The sequence below is a fragment of the Ailuropoda melanoleuca genome, chromosome 10 (genome assembly GCF_002007445.2).
Source record: "Ailuropoda melanoleuca isolate Jingjing chromosome 10, ASM200744v2, whole genome shotgun sequence".
Classification (NCBI taxonomy): domain Eukaryota; kingdom Metazoa; phylum Chordata; class Mammalia; order Carnivora; family Ursidae; genus Ailuropoda; species Ailuropoda melanoleuca.
Genome location: NC_048227.1, coordinates 38621403 through 38640626, shown reverse-complemented (window position 1 = coordinate 38640626; position 19224 = coordinate 38621403). Strand labels below are relative to the sequence as shown.

Genomic DNA, 19224 nt, shown 5'->3' with positions numbered 1-19224 from the left:
AAGAGAAGTGCCACGCCCTAGCAGACACACACGCCGACCCCCAGACCTAAACAACCTGACCTACTCTCTTTCTCTGTGCATAACCCCGCTCTGGGCATTTCAGATGGATGGAACCCCGCAACATATGTATTTTCAAGGTTCATTCACACATCAGTACTTCATTCCTTTTTACGACTGAGTGCTGTTTCATTGAATGGATTGACCCTGTTTTATTCACCCAGTCATCAGCTGACGGGCCCTGGGGTTGTTTGCACCTTGTGGCTACTATGAATGGTGTCGCTATGAACATGCAAGTTTTTGTGGGACCTTATGTTTCCATTCCTCTTGGGTCTACACCTAGGAGTGGAATGGCTGTGTCGCATGGGAACCCTGTGTCCAACTCTCTCAAGAACTGCCCGTGTCCCACGGTGGCTGCACCAGTTTACCTTCTGGCCAACAGTGTGTCAAGATTCCAATGCCACACGGAGGGTGAGGCTGCAAAGGGTCAGCATGTGGGAGTTTCTGAGGGGGCTGATTGTGGGGGGGGGTAAATGAATTTATACATGTGTCAAAACTCACAGAGCAGTCCACTGAAGAAAGTTAATTTTGTTCTAAGTTAAAATACAACGTAGAGGAATACTTGCCTTATTATGTTACAATGATAATGTGGTGAGTGACCCTGCAACCCCGGTAGCCCGTGATACGAGAAGAATTCTTTTATTACTCTGACACTCGACCCAGCTTTTCAGAGGACAGTCAGTACATCTCTCCTCAGCGATAGGTGAGCAAAACCAGTGCTTTCTCAAAGGAAACCCAGGGATCATGGAAACAGAGAGAGAGGAGACAGACGCGGCCAGGGTGTGCTAGCCGCAGGATCCCAGCAAGGAGCACTGCAGGCAGAACGCGGCAGGTTCCAGCCGAGGACGGTGTGTGCTGAGCTAATGTTGGCTTCCCCCGTTCTGTGATTCTGAAATCAAGGAGGATGGTCAGAGCTGGGGTAGAGACACAAGCATGGCCTCCTGGGCTGGCCAGGCCCCTATCTCTCGAGGACTCTGGTCAGGCTGTGGCCAACACCCCTCTAAGGCCCCAGGTAGGAGTGGGTGGGTGGAGTGAGAGCCCCTCACCCCACCAGTGCCACCAGGCCCTGACTGCACATCCTCAGTGGGTCTGATAAGAGACCCGCCCCCACAGCCCTCTCCCCTCTCCAGACCAGTGGCCACAGCCTGGCCCCCACCCTGGCTCCGTGTATATAAGGGGATCCTGGGGGCTGAGCACCACGGAGGCCAGTCCTGATCACACCCAGCTCAGCTACCACCATGTCTCTGACCAAGGCGGAGAGGACCATCATCCTGTCCATGTGGGACAAGATCTCCTCTCAGGCAGATGCCATTGGCACCCAGGCCCTGGAGAGGTGAGTGCTGGGACGGAGCCAGTGCCAGTGTGGGCTTGGCGAGGACAGGGGCCAGTGAGGAGGGGTCAGCGAGGAGGGGGGATGATAGTCAGTGAGCAGGAAAGGAAGAGGAGGCGGATGGGGAGGGTACGTGGCTGTAAGACTGTCTTTCACACAGGGCCCAGTCCCCGGGTCTCCACAAACATCTGTGGAATGAATAAATGAATGAATGCACTAATTCTGGAATGGTGGGACAGTGAGGGTGGGTCTCTGCTGTGCGGTACTGGAGCCTGAGGTAATAGGGAAAATCAGCAATAGGGATCCTGCCTTGTCTAAAACTGTAGCGTTTTGTTCAGCGTGAATTGTTTGCATTAATTTTTATGTTTTAAAATATTGCGTTAAAATGTGATGTATCATGACTGCTGGGCTTTTCAACCCCGGGTAAGTTTTGCGCCCAAGGAGCACCTCACTGGCCTCACCTAGTGTGGCTGTCGCCCGCTCGCAGGCTCTTCACCAGCTACCCGCAGACCAAGACCTACTTCCCGCACTTCGACCTGCACCCGGGCTCCCCGCACCTGCACATGCACGGCGCCAAAGTGGTGGCCGCCCTGGGCGACGCGGTCAAGAGCATCGACAACATCGCGGGCGCCCTGGCCAAGCTGAGCGAGCTGCATGCCTACATTCTGCGCGTGGACCCGGTCAACTTCAAGGTGGGCGCGGGCCTGGGGTCCTGGCGGGAACCAGGAGCGCGGGGAGGGGCAGGGTCTCGGCTGAAGGTGCTCCGCCCCGCCCCCAGCACGCCCCCACCCGTACCCGGCCGCTCACGGAGCCGCCCTCCCGCCCTTCAGCTCCTGTCCCACTGTCTGCTGGTCACCGTGGCCTCGCACTTCCCCGCCGACTTCACGGCCGACGCCCACACCGCCTGGGACAAGTTCCTGTCCATCGTGTCCTCCGTCCTGACCGAAAAGTACCGCTGAGCGCACCCGCCGGACGAGGGCGGCTGCGGCCCCTCCGCGGCTCCAGGGGCTTTCCCTAACCCTCCAGCCCCGCACTGGCATGCCAATAAACCGATGCACGTCCGCCTCGCCTCTGTGGTCACTGGGGCCCTCAGGGGGACGGCGGGGCTGCACGGGGTCGCCAGGAGGGCTGCGGGAATCCTTCGCGCCGACCCCAGGGTCTCTAAGCGCAGAGCGCAGCTCGGGAGGCACACGGGGTCCAATTGGGTGGCAGAAAGGGCGCCCCCCGGCCTTTACTTTGGGTCAGCGCTGGCGCCCACCTGGCCCCTCTGACTGCCCCTGGGGCCACCGTGGTATTCTTCTTGCTCAGGAGTTTGTACCAGTCCCTGGTTTATGCTTAATCGTAGCAAGAAAGCAAGGTGTCACGAATGTATCTAGTCCCTCATTCGGTCGTCCGTTCTTCCGCTACAAAACGTTTATTGGTCCCTAAAATGCCCAAGCATTTTTCTAGATTCTAGTAGGACAGATGAAAAAAGCAAAGTGTCCGCCCCCTGGAGCTGACAGTCTAGTGGGGGGGGGCAGATATGACGTAGAGTCAGAGCACAGTTCACAGAAATAAAAAAGGAAGAGTTCGATTTTGCTCGAAATTAGAAAAATGCAAATTAACACCACCTTCCACAGTGCGGGTGGGAGCGGGACACGGCTACAGCGGACAATGGGGCAGCTTAGTTTTCTGACGGCCAGAAACCACAGTCCGTCTGAGGCATGAGGCATGAACGAATAAACCATGGACGCCCACGCAGCAGAGAACTGTACCCTGAAAAAGAAATGAGGACAGTTTCTAATAGTGGCTGTGAAGTGATGTCCAGGATTTATCAAATTAAAAGGAAAAGAAAAAAGAAAAAAGTTGAACGGTGCATATGTATCATGGTAGCTTTTCTGTAAGAAAGGAGCGGAGAGGGGCGCCCGGTTAGTTCAGTCAGTGGAGCATGTGACTCTTGATCTCTGGGTGGTGAGTTCAAGCCCCACATTGGGCATAGAGTTTAGTAAAGAAAGAAAAAAGTGACAGGAGATACAAATGTGTGTGCACGTACACGGGTGTGAGTGTGTGCCGTGTATGTGCATTTCGGCACACATGTATGACTGTTCATAGCCCTGGGAGTGTGCACTTGCGAGTCTTCGTAAGTTTGTGTGTGCTTCCTTATTTTTTTTAACAATTTTACTTACTTATTTAAGAGAGTGAGAATGAGAGAGAGCACAACAGGAGGGAGCAGCAGACAGAGAAGCAGACACCCCGCTGAGGAGGAGGCCCGATGCAGGACTCAGTCTTGGGACTCCAGGATTGTGACCCGACCCAAATGTAGTCACTTAACCAACTGAGCTACCCAGGTGCCCTCCTTGTTCTTTTTTAGGTAAGAACTGTGCCCTACATGGGACTTGAACCCAGACCCTGAAATCAAGAGTCACATGCTCTACTGACTGAGCCAGCCAGGGACCCCTTGTGTTTGCTTATTTTTGCAAAAAAGTCTCGCAAGGATAAACTGGAAATGTTTACAAATAATAATATGGGTGGGGATGAAGAGGAGGGGTGGAGGGAGCTCCCCCAGTCTAGCTCCCTCCGTGGTTTTGACCTTTCAATCACGTAAACCTATAACATCAACAAAAATAGAATAAAAAGAGCAAAAAGCAGGGGCACCTGGGTGGCACAGCGGTTAAGCGTCTGCCTTCGGCTCAGGGCGTGATCCCGGCGTTGTGGGATCGAGCCCCACATCAGGCTCCTCTGCTATGAGCCTGCTTCTTCCTCTCCCACTCCGCCTGCTTGTGTTCCCTCTCTCGCTGGCTGTCTCTCTCTGTCAAATAAATAAATAAAATCTTTAATAAAAAAAAAGAAAAAAAAAGAAATTTTCAAGGGGCACCTGGCTGACTCAGTCAGTTGAGGAACCGACTCTTGGTTTTGGCTCAGGTCATGATCTCGGGGTCATGAGATCGAGCACCGCTCAATGTGGAGCCTGCTAGAGATTCTCTCCCTCTCCTTGTCCCTCCTCTTCTGCTCCTCTCTCCCTCCCTCTCTCTCTCTCTCTCTCTCAAAATAAATAAATAAACAAAATCTTTTTTTTATTAAAAATACAAATTTTCAAACCATCAGGGTGCCTAAGTAGCCCAGTCGGTTAAGCGACCAATTCTTGATATGGGCTCAAGTCTTGATCTCAGAGTCATGAGTTTGAGCCCCACATTGGGCTCTACACTGGGTGTGGAGCCTACATAAAATAAAAAAATAAAAAATAGATTTCCAACTATCAAAAATTTGCAAGAATTAAGACAAAGATGGAGAGGGGCACCCGGGTGGCTCAGTCGTTAAGCGTCTGCCTTCAGCTCAGGTCATGATTCCAGGGTCCTGGGATCGAGCCCCGCACTGGGCTCCCTGCTCAGCGGGGAGTCTGCTTCTCCCTCTCTCCCTGCTGTGCTCTCTCTCTCTCTCTCTCTCTGACAAATAAATAAATAAATAAAATCTTTTAAAACAACCCACAAAGATGGAGAAATAAGGGTGACTGCTAGTGAGTACAAGGTTTCCTTTCGGGGGGGTGAAAATATTTTAAAATTGATTGCAGTGATAACTGCACAATTCCATAAATGTAAGAAAAACCATTACATTGTACACTTTAAGTGGGTGAACCATATGGCGTGTGAATCATATCTCAGTAAGTCTATAAAATAAAATGATAATAAGACAAAACACTCTCGAATACTCTTCATCCGGACTCCCCAATCGTTAGCATTCACGACAGGTACTTTTCTTGCTCTTTCTTTCTGAGCCAATTGCAAGTATGATGCAGATATGGTTCCCCTTTAGTACCCTTCATATCCCTAAATACTTGGTGTATATCCTCAAGTCAACAAGAACATCGGACTGCATAGCCAGAGAATAACCACCAAAACGAGGAGATTGACACTGATCCAAACCCACTACCCAGAGGTCTCATCCTCACGTTATCCTTTGCACAGCGACGTCCTTGACCCGTCCAGGATCAAACCTTGCTTTTAACAAGCTGGAATTTAAATAAAAATTTAAACAACAACAACAACAACATTGCATTAGTCCCCTTCCATCTGCTCTTCGGTCCTTCCTTGCATGACCTTAATTTTGAAGAGCACTTGCCCGTTACTTTCTCATGATGAGGTTTCAGGTTATTCATTTCTGGCGGGAGCACTGCAGAAGCGAGGCTGTGTCTACCTCAGGGCATCCCATAGCACATGACCTCGATTTGTTCCCCACCTGGGTCGCCTAGTTGAAATGGTGTCTGCCGAGTTTCTCCGCGACAAAGCTAATTAGGAAGTAGTTTATGCTTTCTCACTGATAACAAATGTTTTACAAAGTGACACTTTGAGACTATGAAAATACCCTGCTCTTTATACAATTTCACCCACCACTCTTAGCATCCAGTGATGACCCTTGCCTATATCAATTGTTACTATGATGGCAATTGTCCATCGTTCCTTCTACAGTTATTAGTAGCCATTCTACCATAAGGAAGACTTTTTACGTCCCATTATCTTTTTAAATATATATCATATTCACTCATTCCCATTTTATTCAGTGGGTTATGATCTTTTGCCAATCATCATTTTTTTTAATCCCCAAACTGTCCCCGATTTAGACAAACTGACTCAGGAGTCCTTCGATGTGTCCTCATCATCCTTTGACTACATTCCTTATTTCTGCCAAATGAAGTTCCAGGCTCATCTTGTACTTTCCCTGCACCAACCTAACATCAGCCATATCCCCACATAGTTCTGTTTCCTCCTAGTGGAGAATGGTATTTGGAAAGCAGGATCTGGGTGTCACTGCTTCCAGTCCCTCTCAGTGGGAAGAACGAAGAGATATATTTACATTTATATACACACATAGGCATGAATAAATGCACACGCACACACATTCTATGTCTATCTACGTGCATTAGAAACCGTAACCTCACACCAATCTCTCTAGTTATAGTCAAATAGTCAAATACCACATGGTTTATTCTTGCTTCCCTCCCACAAAAGTGAGAAACCTGGCTCTCATTGTACTCAAAATACTTACTTATTTGATCAATTTCCTGCATGTTACCAATATCCCAATTGAGTCAGCATATGCCAACTAGCACCAGTAGTTGATATCACAATTTTGAAACTACGTTATTTATTTTGTAGGATAAAAGCAAATAAGTAAAAATATCATGCCATTAGGAACCACTATTTTCAGCCTAAGTGAAAACAGATGCAAATATAAAAACAATGACATTTTTTTTTGTTTTAAAACATCTTTTATGATTGGGGTGCCTGGTTGGCTCAGTCTATAGAGCGTGAGACTCTTAATCTCATGAGTTCAAGCCCCACAAGTTTACTTTGAAAAAAGGTTAGGGGCACCTGGGTGGCTCAGTCAGTTAAGCATCTGATGCTTGATTTTGGCTCAGGTCATGATCTCAAGGTTCTGGGATCAAGCCACTCAGCAGGGAGTATGCTTGTTTCCTCTTCCCTCTGCCCCTCCCTCCCCCACTAAAATAAATAAACAAATCTTTTTTTTTAAAGGTTAGAAAGTTTTTTTATGATTTAAACTTTCTTTACTACAAACTACATACAGTTTGAATTGGAAATACCGTTGTAAACTCATGTTTCACATGTATATTTCATAGTTCTGTCCACTACTAAGATCCTAGCAGAAATGACACCCAACAGTTACAAGTTCAATCAACACCCAGATCCTAGTTCTAAATAGCATCCCTCACTGAAAGGAGCTCCAGACTTCCTTGAATCAATGGCTGATTCCAGGGCCAGGACAGAGAAAGTAACGGTGAGTATAGAAGATATTATTGTTCCAGGAAGCAAGGAAATATTCACAGAGTGCAGGGGTATGGCAGGAAGGCCCCCACCGGCCACATCTGAGACAGTTTGAGCATCAAAAAATAACAACTGTAATTGTTGAAAACACTGAATAAATTAAAAATCCATGATTACATAGTGTTAATCAAAAAAGAGAGAGAGAAATTTATTTGCCACTAGTTGAGTAAGTATTTGCCGCCGGTGACAGCTTACTATAAAAACTGGTACGGAAAATAGTTAAGCATAAATCCTACCTTTTAGAGTAACTGTCATTCACCTTCAGCTGATGAGGAGAGCCCCCACACAAAAGAACACCAGCTCATCAGTACAGAAGGAATCATCACGAATCATCACAAATCTATGATCCCCGATGAAATAGGGTTCAAGCAGGATCATCAATGATTGCTGAAACCATAGGATGACGTTTCTTTGGAAAAGGATATTTCCACAGTGCCAGAGCGAATGCTCTCAAATTACTGGCTAACTGCAAAGGGCGAAAGGGAGACCTTCACTGTGGAGAAGGCTGGTGCTTCCCTCCTGGAGCAAGTGATCACACTTGGCATCACCAGCAGTGGGCAATCTGACAGCACACGCCTCCTGGCACCGTGCAGGTTCGCAGGATCACCTAGGACGCTGGCCACCAAGTTCTCATTTTCTTGTGATAAAATATACAAAACACACAAAGTTGGTTTCCTCGACTCATTGCCATGGAGAAGACCACCCACCATGGGAAATGGCGAAACTCCTAGCTAGAGGGTTGGGCCTGGTATTTAGTGATTTGGGCTTGAGGAAGCAGGGCTTTGCCCTGGATTGGATGCTGCCAACATGTCGGTGTAGCCCTATGATCTCGTCTCCTAATACTTCTTATCTAGAAGGGTGGGAAAAGCAAACGGAGGCTGGAGCTGAACTGGCACAGCAGCAGTGCCCCTTATCAGCCAGGATGGGGATGTTGGGCATGCCTGCAGTTTCTCTGTGTTCACATGGTCCTTCTTGGCCTGGAGCGTGACAGTCCCAGGAGAACACGGGCTTTGTGGCAACAGCCCGGATGTCAGGCGCTGTCTTACTCTCCCTCGCTGCTGGGCTTACCTACTGTACTCACTGTGTATTGTGCACCTTCCTCCCCAGAACATCAGCTCCAGCGAGCAGGTGTTTCTGTCTGTGTGTCCCCTGCTGTGCCCCAGCTGTTAGGGCGGGCCTGGCACAGGAGAGGTGGTCAAATGTAATCCACGAGGAGCGCATGGAGCTTCTGGATGCTCTCAGAAGCCTGCTGGAGATTGTTCCTTCTGTTTGCCTGGTGTTAGGGCCTGGGGGTTCTCAGTGCTGCAGACAGACTCTGTCCTGAGTGGAGGTGCTCAAGGTAGGACCCCCTTCTCCAGGGAGGACTCTGACCTAGAAGGACTCTTGCCTAGAAGCATGGGTCTGGGGTATGAAGTGTGAGCCCATGTGCCTGGCTGTCCTGGAGCTGACTGCCAGGAGAGGGGCCTTTGACATCAGCATGGGAGAGGCCCAGGGAGAGGCCCAGGGAGAGGCCCGAGTCTGAGTCTCCTGAGGCTCTGGCCCTGCCTCTAATGGGCTTTGTGACTGGGCCCCAGTTTCCCCCAGGCCCCAGATGACCCCAGGGACCCTTCACATTTCAAAAAACCAGTGCCTGTTCGTTCTGGTGGATCTGAAGACTTGAGTGGGTTGTCAGCCCGATGAGGGCAGGAACCAACTCCTTGTCCACCATCAGGCAGGTAGTGACCAAGCATTCCTGGTACTCCAAGCCTTGCACTCAGTGTCTGGATGCAGGGCAGGCAGGACCACCAGCTCAGAGAGAAGACAGCCATGGGGTTGAGGACCACTAATTCACTCAACAAGTACTTTGGGGGAGCTTGCTCTGGGAAGTCCTGATTGTTTGGGATGCTTGGAATGGACCAGGAAACAACACTGAAACAAAAATTCTCTGCTTTCCTGAGCTCACATTGTAGTGGAAAATAAACGAGAACAGTTATTTTCTGAGGGGAAAAAAAAGTAGAGCAGGTGGGAGATCGCACAGGCAAGGGTAGGAAGCTGCGATTTTAAATGGGGTGGTCAATGTGGGCCTATAAACACGGTGACACTTAAGTCACTGACAACATTGGGGAAGAGTCTTCCAGGGGGCTGAGGAAAACAGAGGGTGGGGAGCAGAGCCGAGAGGGCAGGGTGCAGGACGGGGCAGGAGGCTTTCCCTCACCGCAGTTTTCAGGGATGAGAGAGGGAGGTCCAGGAGGTGGACTGAGCCTTGGGAAGAGAGGACGGTGCTGCCACCACCAGGATCAGGGGAAAGGCAGGAGCAGGGAAGAACAGGCTTTGAAGGGAAGATAGGGCTTCACTGAAGATGCACGGGTGAGATGGGGAAACACTCCCTGGATAGTCTGAGCTCAGAAAGGGCGTCTACAAAGATGTCAGCAGGAGTCCCAGGTCACAGAGGGAGGTTAAAGTCATGAGATGGATGAAGGGCAGACAGAGAGGGGGACAGGATGGAGACTAAGAACAAGCTAACCAGGGGAAGAAAGGAAGAGTGGAAAATTTGGGGAGCAAAGGGTACTCTTAGCTATGCTAAGTATCGGGCAAAGGCTGGGAGGTACGCCTGGGATGGGCTTGGGGTACAGACCAAAGCCCCAGCCTGCAGGAGGAAGGGATACTGTGGACTGCCCTAGGAACTGGGGAAAGAGTCCCTGTCTTCTGCCCTCAGGCCCTGCCTGGCTTCTCCCCTGCCCCTCTCGCCAAGGCACCCCTGGGCCAAAGGTTGGCCTCCTCTGCAGCCCCTGCCTCTGCCTAGCCTCTGGGCATTCAAGGTCGATAGAGGCAGCTCAGGGCTGGCACCCTGAGACCAAGTCCTACTCCAGAGCGATTAACTGCCCCTTTGATCGCTACGTTTGTCCCTTCACACCCCTCCCCAGACCTGGCACACTGTGAGTCCCTCCGATCCCCTCCCCACCCTCCATTTTGGCTGGAGACCCCCTCCTGGGAGGACTTTCCAAGGTAAGGGGTTGGCAGTCTCCTGTGGGTCCTCTCCCTAGCGTGGGGCCTGAATATCGTCCTCACCTTCTGTGAAGACACGGACATGGAGGTAATTTCTGCGAAACCTCAGACTTGCCCACAGTGATGGTGACGGCACCCAGCCAGCAAGGGCACCCACAGAGAGCCTCAAAGGGTTCCTTTTGGTTTCAGACTCAGCTTCTCAGTGGCTGGGTCAAGCTGACACCCAGGGCCAGCTGTGACGGGTACACGTGTGCTGAACGTGAAGATGTGTTTTCAAGGTAATTCAGCTCAAGGAAGAAAACAACACTAAAATGTTGTCAGTGAGATATTGCTGATTTCTGTTCACCTCCATAGTCTGTAGACTCCCTGAAGAGGTCTGAAGAAACATGCATTGTTTTTATGAACAGAAAGGGTGGCTTTTAGGAAGCCTTTAAGGATGCAGTGCTAACCGGCCCCCTCTAAAGCTGGAGGTGAGGACCCTGGCAGCCCCAGACTCTGGGATGGGGAGAATAACTCACCCCATGTGAGCTCTCAGGCATAGTTTCAGTGGTCACACACACACACACACACACACACACACACACACACACACACACTTTTTTAGTAATCTCTATGCCTCAACTCATGACCCCAAGACCAAGAGCTGCGTGCTCAGGGCACCTGGATGGCTCAGTCGGTTGGGCGTCTGCCTTCCGCTCGGGGATCGAGCCTTGCATCGGGCTCCCTGCTCAACAGGATGACTGCTTCTCCCTCTGCCTGCTGCTCCCCCTGCTTGTGCTCGCTCTCTGTGTCAAATAAATAAATAAAATCTTTAAAAAAATAAAAAATAAACAAGTTTAATTAATTAATTTTTAAGTGGGCTCCACACCAGTGTGCAGCCCAACACGGGGCTTAAACTCACAACCCTGAGATCAAGCGTCGAATGCTCTACCGACTAAACCAGCCAGGTGCCCCAACAAGTTTAACTTTTTAATTTTTTTTAAAAAACTTAAATACATGCACAACGTGTGTGTTCAAGAAAACCCTGAGTATGTGGAGATGGTGTGTGTGTGTGTTCATAAAACAAGTTTCAGAAATAAACCAAGTTCATGTGACCGGTGAAAATGAACACGAAGATTGCGTTCGTCACGCGGGAAAGCGCTCTGTCCCTGCCGCGGACAGAAACCGGCGCCACCACACGCGCCCCACAAGCAGATGCCAGGGGCACCCTGAACGCGGCTGGGCTGAGGAGAAGCCAGCCTGCACCGTGAGCGCTGGCTCAGGCCAGGCGCAGCACCGCCGTGGGGGCCTCTTCCTCTGAGCCCACGGGGTGCTCTCTGGAAGGCAGCCCGGCGCTGGCTGTGGCGGGTGTGTGACAGGTGTGTGTCGGCAGGGGCCAGAGGAGGAAACTCTCGGACTTCCCCACCGGACTCAGGCCTGGGCTCCGGGACGGGCTGCAAGCCCCCTCTGCCAGGAGGCCCCAGCTCCCTGCTCCAGGGGCGGGTAAGGTCCAGGACAGCCCAGCTCAGCTGACGGCTCTATGCGCCAGCAGACAGAGGGGAGTAACCCTGACCGTCCTCGCTCAGAGGTGGGAGCTGCTGCCACTGCCATGTGTCCAGCCCTTTTCTCTGTTCAGAACACATTATCAGAGGCGCCTGGGTGGCTCATTGGTGGAGCCACCAACTCTTGGTTTCCGCTCAGGTCGTGATCTCAGGGTTGTGAGATCGAGCTCTGTGTCCAGCTCCGCGCTCGTCAGGGAGTCTGCCTGGGATTCTCTCTCCCTCTCCCTCCGCCTCCCCCCACACACCCTCTCTCTCTCTCTCAAAGAATAAATCAATAAATCTTTTTTTCAAATTCCTATATTTCTTCCTTTAAAAAAGATTTATTTATTTGACAGAGAGAGAGAGAGCACAAGCAGGGGGAGCCGAGGAGGGAGAAGCTCCCCGCTGAGCAGAAGCCTGACTGGGATTCGATCCCAGGACCCTGGGATCATGATCTGAGCCGAAGGCAGACGCTTAACCAACTGAGCCACCCAGCCATCCCTAAATAAATTCCTGTATTTCAAAAAAGGTGTGCTTGTGAGGAAATGATTATGTTAAAATTTAAAAGTCAAGCCATAATTTAACTTAAAATATGTGCCTAAAAATCTACCCTTTGCAAGAACACATACTAACTAAAGGAACATGTTAAGCACATTAGAATGGTTGCCTGGTGGGGGAAAGGGGAAAGGGAATAAGCTAGGAGGGTAAAGAGCTAGAAATAAAGAGTACAGGCTGTGATGGGAATGTGGCAGGTGGAATTGTAGGCTCATGTTATCCGAGGCTCTGTGTCAAGAACCAAGCCTCCTCCCAGCCTGGGTGTCCAGCTGGGAGAGTTCCCCCCAGTCAAGCTGCTGGGCGAGAAAAACCTCACCCAGGTGAGGAAAGGGCTACATAGCAGAGGCAGAGTGTCTGAAGCCAAGATGGTCACTCACTCCGTGTGACAGCTGGCCTCAGTTTCCCTCTGTGGACCTCCGTTCACTCATCTGTAAACTGGTTCATAAGGTGCACTGAAGAGGTGTAAAGACAAGGAAGGAGGAGGGAGTGTTTCTGTGAGAGCCTGACACATTCTAGGTCGCCCTTCCCTCACAAGGACAGGGAGGTCAGGGACAATGACTGTGGAGGCCAGTCATGGGGCTGGGCTCACATGTGGACTCTCCACCCAGGCCTGGGTCCTTATCTCCCTGCAACTTGGACTCTAGCTGTGGCCCAGCAGGGGGGAGGCCAGAGTGAGAGCCCCTCACCCCACCAGTGCCGCCAGGCCCTGACCACACATCCTCAGTGGGTCTGATAAGAGACCCACCCCCACAGCCCTCTCCCCTCTCCAGACCAGTGGCCACAGCCTGGCCCCCACCCTGGCTCCATGTATATAAAGGGATCCTGGGGGCTGAGCACCATGGAGGCCAGTCCTGATCACGCCCAGCTCAGCTACCACCATGTCTCTGACCAAGGCGGAGAGGACCATCATCCTGTCCATGTGGGACAAGATCTCCTCTCAGGCAGATGCCATTGGCACCCAGGCCCTGGAGAGGTGAGTGCTGGGACGGAGCCAGTGCCAGTGTGGGCTTGGCGAGGACAGGGGCCAGTGAGGAGGGGTCAGCGAGGACGAGGACGGAAGATGAATTGAATGGACCTCCGACTGACCCTACGCTCACTGAGGTCTGAGCTGGGACAGGCCCAGGATATTTCCAGAGGACCGTGGATGTGTCTCCTCCAAGGCCCCAAGTGCCTAAGGAGGCGGTCAAGAGACTACAAGCACTGATATCAGGGTCCCTAATCCTGCAGGAAGTTGATCCCAGGTAGTTTCCCTGAAGAGATCTTCCTTGCTATAGGGCTGGAGAGGGCATTATTTCTGGCAGACTGTCCAGTAGGAAGCCTGGTTCTGGGGCTGGGAAGGAGGTTTCCGTGGCCAGGCAAGAGGTGAAAAGGAGCTGGAGGCCTACAGTGGGTTTGCAGGGTCAACTGGGAGCAAGGAATAGGAATAGGGCTGAGGTGGGGAGCAGGGGACACATGGAGGCTGAAGGTCTCCAGACCATGGGACAGAGCTTGGGAGAGGGGCAGCAGTCTGAGACCAAAGTGGGTGTCAAGAAGGCAATGCACTGGGGCACCTGGGTGGCTCAGTCATTAAGCATCTGCCTTCGGCTCAGGGCGTGATCCCAGGGTCCTGGGAGCGAGCCCCACATCAGGTTCCTCCGCTGGGAGCCTGCTTCTTCCTCTCCCACTCCCCCTGCCTGTGTTCCCTCTCTCGCTGGCTGTCTCTCTCTCTCTCAAATAAATAAATAAATAAATAAATAAATCTTAAAAAAAAAAAAAAGGGAGCAATGCACTGCTGAGCTGGCAGGTCCGGTGGCGAGGTGTCACGTGGGTCCTCGAGCTCAGAGAAGGAACCAGGGATCTTGGGGAGCTGGACGGGAGGCCACCCTCCTCCAGCACTCACACCATGCCTGCACGCAGGCTCTTCACCAGCTACCCGCAGACCAAGACCTACTTCCCGCACTTCGACCTGCACCCGGGCTCCCCGCACCTGCACATGCACGGCGCCAAAGTGGTGGCCGCCCTGGGCGACGCGGTCAAGAGCATCGACAACATCGCGGGCGCCCTGGCCAAGCTGAGCGAGCTGCATGCCTACATTCTGCGCGTGGACCCGGTCAACTTCAAGGTGGGCGCGGGCCTGGGGTCCTGGCGGGAACCAGGAGCGCGGGGAGGGGCAGGGTCTCGGCTGAAGGTGCTCCGCCCCGCCCCCAGCACGCCCCCACCCGTACCCGGCCGCTCACGGAGCCGCCCTCCCGCCCTTCAGCTCCTGTCCCACTGTCTGCTGGTCACCGTGGCCTCGCACTTCCCCGCCGACTTCACGGCCGACGCCCACACCGCCTGGGACAAGTTCCTGTCCATCGTGTCCTCCGTCCTGACCGAAAAGTACCGCTGAGCGCACCCGCCGGACGAGGGCGGCTGCGGCCCCTCCTGCCCCTGAACCTTCTTCCATATTTCCTCCCGAGATTCTCCAATAAATGGATGAGGGCGGAGTGGCTCCTGCGTTCTCAGTATTGGCGGGAAAGAGGGGAGTGAAAGAAACCGGGAGCCGCAGGAATGCGGCCGACCCAGTGTCACCACCGACTTGAAGGCCGCCCCAAGCGTGCTCTGGGTCGATCCTTGCGCCTACGGACCCCAGAGTCGGGAAGGGGCAGAGCAGCCCCAGGCTGGCCCCTGCGCTTCTCTCAGGTCAGAGGCGTTTGCCCCTCTCCTGTTTCCCAAATCGCCCAAAGATTGTTGCTTTACTGAGCGTGTTGGGTGCCTGATGTCAGAGGTCCCGCGCTGCGGCGACCCATGACTCGATCGCTGCTCCCCTCCCCGCCCAGCGCTCTCTCTCCCAATCCCTCCACCGGCTCCCTCCCGAGAGGCTCTAACTTTGCCCGCGCGGGAGTGATTCCAGATCCAGCCAAAGTCTGCAGCAAACGCACGCCCGCACAGCCGCGTGAGTCAGTGCGGGTTAGCTGGGGGCCCCCAGGCGGGGGCCTCGGCGGCGATAGGGGCCTGGGCTGGAGACCTCTCCCCGTGCTGGCCGAGGGTCCCCGCGCTCCCGCCGCGGTCCGGCAGATAAGGGCAGGCGGGGCGCCTGGGGTGTGGGGAGGCTATAAGGAGGCGGGCGCGGCGGGAGGGGCCCCCAGAGCGCGCCCCGCCAGCGCCATGCTCAGCGCCCAAGAGCGCGCCCAGGTTGCGCAGGTCTGGGACCTGATCGCCGGCCACGAGGCGTCCTTTGGGGCGGAGCTGCTGCTCAGGTGGGTTGAGGCGGGGTTTCCGGGATCTCAGGGAGGCGGTCACGGGGTTTTAGGGCCTGAGCCCGCGGAGCGGCCGAGGCGGGAGATTCCGGGGTGTCTGAGCATGCAGGCGCTGCAGGGACCACGCGGCCGCCGTCGTCACTCCCCACCTACTCCTTCAGGCTCTTCACGGTCTACCCCAGCACCAAGATCTACTTCCAACACCTGGGCCTGTGCCCTGACGAGACTCAGCTGCTGACCCACGGACAGCGCATGCTCGAGGCAGTGGGCGTGGCCGTGCAACACATGGACAACCTGCGGGCGGCCCTGAGCCCGCTCGCCGACCTGCACGCGCAAGTGCTCCGCGTGGACCCCTCCAACTTCCCTGTGAGCCCGCCCGGGCCTCAGTAGGGTTCGCGCTCCGCGCGGGGTTGGGGCTGGAGAGGGAATTGGCGGAGGCGGTCCCCCTTTCATCCGCCCCTTCTCCCGCAGCTGCTGATCCAGTGTTTCCAGGTGGTGCTGGCCTCCCACCTGCAGGGCGAGTTCACCGTAGAGATGCAGGCGGCCTGGGATAAGTTCTTGACCGGCGTGGCGGTGGTGCTGACGGAGAAGTACCGCTGAGCCCCCACGTCCCCCAGATCAGATCTCTGCATGTCAATAAATAGGCCTCAAACGCCAGAGCCTGCCCGTGTGTGGTCTTTGGGGAGCGTGTGGGCTGAGGTTATTGTGCCTGGGCAGAGAAGCTCCTGGTCCCGTGTGGAGCCTCCCAGAATCTTAGGGTGCAATCCCGAACCTTTGCGCACAAAGGAATGGGGGCCTGGGACTCTCAAATGGGAACAGTTCCTGGGTTGACAATCCCGGGTCTGGGCAGGGTGTGGATTCCCCAAAGCCTTCAACAGAACAATTGCCCTGTTGTGATGGGGAAATGGGGAGGGGGGCAAGTGGGTGCTAAAACGTGGGAGGTTCTTAGGGTGCAGTTTATTTCCAACACACCCACGGTGAGGTGACACGGTGACACACCGTTCACAAAGCACATTTGCATTCACTCATTCATTCTCCCTGCATAACTCCTGCTGGGAGCTACCAGCTGGACTCCTCACCTCTTTTGCAGACAAATGCAGGCACCTAGGCCCAAGGGTCAAGTTCCTGGCCAGAGGTCAGAGTTCGGGGCCAGGACTCCTCTGAACTTCTCCCCTTCCCTCCCTCCCCACGACGCTCAATCTGCAGCAAACTTTGCCATAGCCAAGTTAGCCCTTTCCTCTGAATCTCCTGGGGTGGGGGCTGGGGTAGAACTCCTAACGGGTACGATCAGGCAGACAGAGCAGGTTTCGAACCCCGCTCACACAATGGCCCTGTGATACAGGACATGCCAGGAGCAGTCTGAGCCTAATGCATGAGACGTAAACACAAACAAAAATCCACACCCTTCGCCGGGTCTCTGAAATAATTTATAAGATCACAAAGCAGGGTCAGTACCTGGCAGGCCTAGGGTCACCCAACCTCCACTCCAGCCCAGCCACTCCTTTCAGTCTCTGCAGGTCCCCCAACCAAGGCGTTCCTCTCCTTCACCCCCAGACCCAGTCCCCAGGGTCAATCTCTTCCCCCTCTGTGGCACTGGAGCAGGAATCTTAGCGCTCTACTGAGAACCTTCTCCAACAAGGGACCGAGGCCACGGAGTGGGACTCTGGGAGCTCACCAGACGCTGCATGAGGAAAGTTCCCAGCTGACAATCCCAGTCGGTGCAGGGAGCACTGAGCCTGACCTGGCCAGACGCCCCCAATTCCAAAGGATGCAGGAGGGTTAGCCCTGACCATGCCTCAGCCGAACCACCCACCCCACTCCACAGCCGGTGCCTGCACCTGTTACCCCAGGGGGGCCCGGAGCGCCTGCCCACCATTAGGGGAAGGAGGGCTGGAGCACCTGATCCCACATTATCTCCTTCACCCTCCTTGTTTACATGGACCGTCTACAGCTCTTGGTCCTGGGGAAAGTTTGGTGCAAAGGCAGCTTGTTTCACTTCAGAAACTATTGTGCTCTCCTTCCCAACCAGCAAATACCCCAGGTTCGGAGCAAAAGCCGGTGATCGGCGGGTGGGTTGGGAACCTGTGTGGCTTCCTGGAACCACAGGAGCGGAATTGGAGGGTACCACAGAGACCTGGATCTCGGTCTGCCCGGAACAGTGAGAGTGAAGGTGGCCTTGGGACCCCCACCAGCACTCGCTCTGGACACCTCCTGGCACTGGGCCAGCCAATGAGCACGGCCCAGGAGGGCGTGCCCCTCGCGCCCCGGGCATAAATGCTCGCGCACTCCCCGCCCCGCACATTTCTGGTCCTCACACAGACTCAGAAAGAAGCCACCATGGGTGCTGTCTCCCGCCGACAAGACCAACGTCAAGGCCACCTGGGATAAGATCGGCGGCCACGCTGGCGAGTATGGCGGCGAGGCGCTGGAGAGGTGAGGACCCAACTTTCCCCTGTCGGGGTCAGGGCTCCGCCGCCCCCCGCAGCCCTTGTCCTCCACCGCCCCACCTAACCCTGGCTCGCCCACGCCTTCCTCCCGCAGGACCTTCGCGTCCTTCCCCACCACCAAGACCTACTTCCCGCACTTCGACCTGAGCCCCGGCTCCGCCCAGGTCAAGGCCCACGGCAAGAAGGTGGCCGACGCGCTGACCACCGCCGTGGGGCACCTGGACGACCTGCCAGGCGCCCTGTCCGCTCTGAGCGACCTGCACGCGCACAAGCTGCGAGTGGACCCGGTCAACTTCAAGGTGAGCACGCGGGCCGGCCCGGAGAGACCTGGGCCAGGAGGGCGCAGCGAACCCTGCCAGCAGGACGGGGAGTCCCTTGGGCTGCAGAAGGTGGAGCGCCGGCGGCCGCGTGCCCCGACGGCCCCTGACGTCCCCTGTCTCCGCAGCTCCTGAGCCACTGCCTGCTGGTGACCCTGGCCAGCCACCACCCCGCGGAGTTCACCCCTGCCGTCCACGCCTCCCTGGACAAGTTCTTCAGCGCCGTGAGCACCGTGCTCACCTCCAAATACCGTTAAGCTGGAGCCGCGCGACCCTCCCGCTCCCGGCCTGGGGCCTCTTGCGCTCCGCGCACCTGAACTTCCCGATCTTTGAATAAAGTCTGAGTGGGCTGCAGCCTCTGTACGCCTCGGTTCTCTTTGTCTGCGACCGTCCCGCGGCAGGGGTGGTGTTTCTCCTCGCTTCGCAGCAGGGTCCTCTCGGCAGCGGCCAGGAGAGGGTCGGTAGGAGAAGCCAGGCTGATGCTTTTTTTTTTTTTTTAAGATTCGACAGAGATAGAGACAGCCAGCGAGAGAGGGAACACAAGCAGGGGGAGTGGGAGAGGAAGAAGCAGGCTCATAGCAGAAGAGCCTGATGTGGGGCTCGACCCCATAACGCGGGGATCACGCCCTGAGCCGAAGGCAGACGCTTAACCGCTGTGCCACCCAGGCGCCCCCAGGCTGATGCTTTTGAGAATGGGCTCAATCATGCTCCAGGCCCAGGTGGTGCCCGACTTCCAAGGAAGGTTTCCTCTCTGGGGTGAGACATAGGAGGGGTCCTAACTTTGCCACACTCTTTTCTTTTTTTAAGCTTTTATTTATTTATTTATTTGAGAGAGAGCGAGAAAGAGGGGAGGAAGAGGGAGAGAGACAAGCAGACTGCGTGCTGAGCTCGGAGCCGCGGCGGGGCTCCTTCTATCGACTTGAGCGGAAACCAAGAGTCCGATGCCCAAGGGACTGAGTCCCACAGCCCACCACCCCCC

General features: G+C 54.4%; 4 protein-coding genes across 4 annotated transcripts; all 4 read left to right on the top strand.

Annotated features, from left to right (window-relative positions):
* The first annotated feature begins 1268 nt into the window (after positions 1-1268).
* LOC100471271 (hemoglobin subunit zeta) lies at positions 1269-2441 on the top strand. Its single transcript, XM_034669550.1, has 3 exons — positions 1269-1390; positions 1875-2079; positions 2218-2441. Exons 1-3 carry the CDS (start codon positions 1296-1298, stop codon positions 2344-2346), a joined length of 429 nt encoding a protein of 142 aa, XP_034525441.1. The 5' UTR covers positions 1269-1295; the 3' UTR covers positions 2347-2441.
* Positions 2442-13109: 10668 nt separating this feature from the next.
* LOC100471516 (hemoglobin subunit zeta) lies at positions 13110-15180 on the top strand. Its single transcript, XM_002920153.4, has 3 exons — positions 13110-13236; positions 14160-14364; positions 14503-15180. The coding sequence occupies exons 1-3, from the start codon at positions 13142-13144 to the stop codon at positions 14629-14631; spliced, it is 429 nt and encodes a 142-aa protein (XP_002920199.1). The 5' UTR covers positions 13110-13141; the 3' UTR covers positions 14632-15180.
* Positions 15181-15345: 165 nt separating this feature from the next.
* On the top strand, positions 15346-16138 carry HBM (hemoglobin subunit mu). Its single transcript, XM_002920154.4, has 3 exons — positions 15346-15481; positions 15643-15847; positions 15953-16138. Exons 1-3 carry the CDS (start codon positions 15390-15392, stop codon positions 16079-16081), a joined length of 426 nt encoding a protein of 141 aa, XP_002920200.1. The 5' UTR covers positions 15346-15389; the 3' UTR covers positions 16082-16138.
* A 1279-nt stretch (positions 16139-17417) lies between these two features.
* On the top strand, positions 17418-18604 carry LOC100472013 (hemoglobin subunit alpha). The gene is made up of 4 exons (XM_002920155.4): positions 17418-17455; positions 17726-17914; positions 18023-18227; positions 18374-18604. Exons 1-4 carry the CDS (start codon positions 17418-17420, stop codon positions 18500-18502), a joined length of 561 nt encoding a protein of 186 aa, XP_002920201.2. The 3' UTR covers positions 18503-18604.
* Positions 18605-19224: the final 620 nt, after the last annotated feature.